Here is a 6,000-nt window from a genome sequence, read left to right on the forward strand (position 1 = left end):
ATGCATCAGTGACTCCGTGTTGGCACGAGAAAGAATGAAGAAGAACCGGTTATCGAAAGATTATCGGTTCGAGAAAGCCAATTGATTTGAGAAATGGTTCATTTCTTGAAGCTTCATGTGCACAGTTTCACACGAAACCACCTGCAAACCTCGACACACGCTTCGCCTCCTTCATTACTGAATACGACCTCGAAGACTCAGCATATCTTGTAACATCACACTGTTAACCTAAATAAGTTAGCAGAACTCAACAAAAGTGAGGTAAACGGTTGCCTCACTTTTTTTGAGTTGATCAATTCAAAAATTTAAGTTTTCCAGAACTTGAATGGTTTGATGACACCCAACTTATTTTTTTTATAAATACTAGAAGCTTTCTGTTCCAGCAACTCAATTATTCTCAGTTACTAAATGTTAGTTTAAAAACTACTTGATTAAGTTAACAGAAGTCCAAACAATTAGTATACAATGTCCTCATGAGGGTCGCAGGAATGCCGGAGACTATCCCAGCTGTCTTTGGGAAGTAGGCGGGGTACACCCTGAACTGGTTGCCAGCCAATCGCAGGGTACACACAGACAAACAACCTAGGGACAATTCAGAGTGTTTAATTATCCTACCATGCATACTTTTCGGAATGGGGGAGGAAACTGAAGTATCCGGAGAAAAGCCATCCAAGAACATGGAGAACATGATCTCACATGGAGAACATGATCTCACAACCTCTGCACTTGGAGACAGACGTGCTAACCAGTCGGCCACCATACCGCCTGCTACGAGGATGAATCTGATTAATTTTTTGGGGAAAAAAAAAGTAATGGTTGCTATATTCTAACAAGTTTTATTTTTAGTATGTACTATATAAAATTAATTTTATTTGCAATTATTACCTTTTTGAAACAATAGAAACAAAATCTTAGCACAAAATAACAAAATTTTATAGCTAATGTTTTTACGTTATCCATACCCAAAAACTAGTATTTTCCGCACTATGAGGCGCACCTAAAAGCCTTCAATTTTTTCAAAAGCTGACCCTGCGCCTTATAATCCGGTGCACCTTATATATGGATCAATATTGAGCCGCAACAGGTCTCGCTGTCAAGACGCTATCGGTGACCCTGCACGATCGGTGACGTGCATGCGCAGAAGATTGCGCCATCTTGGATCGCTAGCTAATACTAATACTTTACCTCAGAGTAAATAATAAAACAGCTGTTTATTCATTTTGAAGTCGTCAGAAAGCTGGTTTGTAATATAAAGTTTGACTGACCTATCTGATTGTTTTGTTGACATTCCCTTTAGCGAAGCACCATCTAATGGATGCATAACGTAACCCCAGCCTCTACTGTAGCGCCTTATATATGGAAAAAGTTTTAAAATATGTCATTCATTGAAGGTGCGCCTTATAATGCGGTGCATCTTATAGTGCGGTGCGCCTTATATATGGAAAAAAGTCTGAAACTATGTCGTACATTGAAGGTCCGCCTTATAATGAGGTGCGCCTTATAGTGCGGAAAATACGGTAATCAAAAATTATTAGTACAAATCACTCATAAAAGCATACAAAGTTACACCAACTTCAAAAAGTTAAGTTAGTAGTAGTTTTTGTAAAACTGATTATTGTCGTTCGCGTTTACAGGGCACTAGAAAAAAAAAAACAATCTTAGTGATTATCTTAATGTGTGGAATAAAATTCAGCTCAGTGAGCCATTTGTGAGCAGCATCTGAGATGTGTTTGAATGCCTTCTAAACCCAGGTCAAATCTAAACCGTCAAACATTCTTGACATTTTCATGCAGTTTAAAGTACGACCAACATACTTATTCACATTCTCCTACCCTTTCTTCTGTTTTGTGCTCACTTAATAGCAAATTTAAAAGCGTTGTAACACATACATTGGGAAATCAGGCTCAGTATATATTAGGGATGTAACAAAAAGCGCAATATCGTGATATTGTGATTTTAAAACTGCCACAATATCGTCGTCGTCATGTTCACGATATTTAAATGCAACACATCTGTAAAAAAGTCAGGTTGATTTCCATTTGTGCAGTTTTAGCACCCTCTGGTGGCTAGTTTTTTAGCGCCATTTAATTTTCATTAGGGATGTTGTGGCCCTTCTATGTTTAAAATTTACGTTAATAGTCAGATATTGGTGAACGTAATATGCCTGTGAAGCAAGCCATTATGTGGAGGAACTCAATATGAGCGTGCATTAACAACATAACATAATCATAACAGCATAATAATAATAAAACATAACTAATAATAACATTACCTTGATGTAATGTACAAAAACACAATATTGTGCTTTTTCTTTTAGTATGAGCTCATTCTTTTTGCAATATTTTGACAACCCTTTGCCGTTATTGTGACCGGTTTTCGGCTTTTTGATGGTTCTGACCATCCATCCATCCATCCATCCATTTTCTTGACCGCTTATTCCTCACAAGGGTCGCGGGGGCTGCTGGCGCCTATCTCAGCTGGCTCTGGGCAGTAGGCGGGGGACACCCTGGACTGGTTGCCAACCAATCGCAGGGCACACAGAGACGAAAGCCCATCCACACTCACACGCACACCTAGGGACAATTCGGAGCGCCCAATTAACCTGCCATGCATGTCTTTGGAATGTGGGAGGAGACCGGAGTACCCGGAGAAGATGGTTCTGACCAAGTCATTTCAAAATAAGATAATGCCCAGGGGTTATTAAATATCGCCGACCTCCCCACAATATCGTGATAATTATTGTATCGTGAGCTTCATATTGTGATAATATCGTATTGTGATGTTTGGATATCGTTACATCCCTAGTATATATCACTGTAGCATTTTTAAACTCCCAGGCCTGTTATAAGATGAATGACATTTGTACAGTGTTTTTAATACTCATTAAATTCACTTAGTTGAAAGTGCAAGACAAAATATAAAATGTATATTATTCGTTATTGTCTAACTGTATCCTGGGGGTATGAAGGAAAGAATTCTGATATCTCTTAACAATGTGTTGCATTAAAATAGTACAAATTGCTTGCCATGCTTTGGCTAATTAAGGATTTTCTGCACTGTAAAAGACATTGAAAATACATTTACCATAATATTAAATATAAAATAATATACTTAATATGATTTATTCATATTGCTCGCAATAATATGTTTAATAACAGCTGTACATAGAAGTCCTATAATTCCAGTAAAAATAAATAAATAACTGTGTTCAATTTGCATCTTGATTTTCTATACTGCATCTATAGTGTATATGTCCTTTCTTTACATAAACAGTAATTTTATTTAACATTGCAACAACATCCTGTCAGTCATTGTCTCCTGTCATTCCCTTTATCAGTCAGTGCGAAGTCCAGATCCTTCCACCCTAGCGAGGTGATCATGTGAAAACAAACTGTATGAAGTCCCCTATTGACCTCTATGACCCCTATGTTACATGTTACAACAGATAAATGTTGAATGAGCACAAAGTCTTCCCAGATTTGTTACATTGTCATTATTTACTATGATCGTCCAACTTGGCCATAAAATGTCAAACCCAGTGTCATGACATCAACGCAGCAATCGTTTGACTCGAAGCAGGGCTACAAGATTGATGTAGTCGGAAGCTGCATTAAGTGATGTTGTCATTTAGTGTTATTGTTAATTAAACTGGTATTGATTGCTCGATGTGGGACTAGTGCCACAGAAAATGTTGCCCCCATAAAAGTACGCCTTCACTTTATTCGTCAAGTTTTTGTCTCACTGTCCGAAATAAAAAGCGCCTGCTCATACAATTCTGTTTGATGTTGCTGTTGCTGTGGCGCACATAACACTTTTTGAAAACTTTTAACTCTTAACCTTTAATAAAATTAAAAAAGCCGAATATTATGATAATGAATGAAGTCAAATAAATTTTCATAAAAGGTGGATAACACAAAAGAAGTCTGTCCTTATACTGTAATTATTTATTTTACTTTTGTGTTACTACATTGCTCTTGTGTAAATGGGCCCTCAAACTGGTTAAAGGTTATATCAAGTAAAAATATTGTTTACATGATTTTCTAGATGCAGTCTGAGTTCCTTTTCTGGACAAGGTAGCTAGTAACAGATAGGGATGTAACGATATTCAAACATCACGATACGATATCACGATATGAAGGTCACGATACGATAACTATCACGATATTGTGGGGAGGTTGGCGATAGAAAAGAAGGTCTCAATATTGAACAAAAAAAAAAGAGCTCAGACAGAAAAAAAAAACCACACAATATTGCTTTTGTACATTACAGAAATGAAAACTATAAAAATATTAGATATATAAAAAAAATTATAAATACAGCATATATATTGAGGCACTAATACAAGCATTACAATAAATTTATACATTTTTATTATTAACAAAATTAATAAATTAATGAATAACTTGATAAATAAAAATGAATGAAATTAAATAAGAAATTAATACATACAATAAATTGAGTTATCCACATTTTGACTCACAAGTATATTATGTTCCCCTTTATCTGACCATTATCGTGGACTTTAAACATAGAATGGCCAAAACATGCCTTGTGAAAATTAAACTGCACTAAAAAAAACAAAAAAAAAAACAACAACAACTAGCCACCAGAGGGTGCGACAACTGCACAAACCAACCCGACTTTTTTTTAACAGATGTGCTGCTTTTAATATCGTGACATGGCGACGACAATATATTGTGGCGGTTTTAATATCGCGATAATCACGATATTGCAGTTATCGTTACATCCCTAGTAACAGATGGCTAAACCTTTTCCACCCTTTGTTTACCCTGGCTTTATTCTCTCAGTGCCATGGCCACCTACCCGCCGACGTGCTCCAATGCTAACACATCCCAGGGAATGAACATGGCTAACAGCATTGCCAACCTGCGGCTTAAAGCAAAGGAGTACAGCTTGAACCAAGTGCCCACAGTCAACTGAACGGCGAAGTCCAGCTGTCGAGATTAAGGGACCTTGGAAACCACTGGACCCCCACAGACAAATATCATCTTTGGAATAAGCTTCATCCGACATAACCTGGGATCGTGGGGTTTCTGCTTTTTTACCTAAAAAAATTAGGTGTGATAGCATTTTGCCATGAATTGCAAAATGTCAGACACCAAGTGATGCAAACGTTTCACTTCAAAGACTTTGCTTGTCTTCCAAACCGCTGTTTATACTAAAGACATCAAGACTGGGTGTTGTAATCAAATATCTGTTGTTTTCTTTTTGTGAATGATATCGAAGCTTTTTTCCCCCCCTGTTGGTTGTGTTATCACAGACACAGAAGAAATGAGACTCAATATGTGGAATACCCTTTCTCCACTGAGGTGGACAAAATCGCACACCCTAATCTGGGTCAATATATTGTTTTTCTGTATTTCTTAAAACCTACGAAGACTCCATGTTAAACATGGGGTCAGCGAGGTTCCGACTAGATTTTTATTTTAGCATTTTCCTATCCATATTATATCAATGTCAACCAAATGTTTTCAACTATTTTTCATTTTCCATGTAAGTATTGAAGGTACAGGAGAGGCTATTGTATTTCCCAATAGATCATTTTAATGTTCTGTGATACCATTTATTTGTAACTGAAAAAAAAACATGTATATTGATTAATAAAATGCATTTCAAGCAATACATTGCGCAGACTACAATTCAGTCGGTCCAATAACAACTTGGATGCAATTATTTGTAATGAATGTTTAAAAAAAAATTTCATCCATTCATCCATCCATTTTCTTGATCGCTTATTCTTCACAAGGGTCGCGGGGTGCTGGAGCCTAATCCCAGCAAGCGGAGTACACCCTGAACTGGTTGTCAGCCAATCACAGGTCATAAATGTTTTCAATGCTTCTTAAGAGAGAGAGAAATAAAAAAAACACACACACACTTTCAAGTTAGTGTTAGAAAATATATGACTGCAGACATACAGTCCAATAAATTGTTCCCATTTAACTATAAGAACTAACTATAAGAAATAAGTATATTTATAGT

General features: G+C 36.6%; 1 protein-coding gene across 1 annotated transcript in view; it reads left to right on the forward strand.

The window, feature by feature from the left end:
- Positions 1-5,641, forward strand: part of prrx1b (paired related homeobox 1b) — a 44,895-nt gene extending 39,254 nt beyond the window's left edge. The window contains exon 4 of the mRNA XM_077535125.1: positions 4,809-5,641. Coding sequence (XP_077391251.1) covers positions 4,809-4,941 — 133 coding nt within the window. The 3' untranslated portion in view covers positions 4,942-5,641. The remainder of the gene's footprint in view (positions 1-4,808) is intronic.
- The last annotated feature ends 359 nt before the right edge of the window (positions 5,642-6,000 follow it).

The sequence above is a fragment of the Festucalex cinctus genome, chromosome 10, assembly GCF_051991245.1.
Source record: "Festucalex cinctus isolate MCC-2025b chromosome 10, RoL_Fcin_1.0, whole genome shotgun sequence".
Classification (NCBI taxonomy): domain Eukaryota; kingdom Metazoa; phylum Chordata; class Actinopteri; order Syngnathiformes; family Syngnathidae; genus Festucalex; species Festucalex cinctus.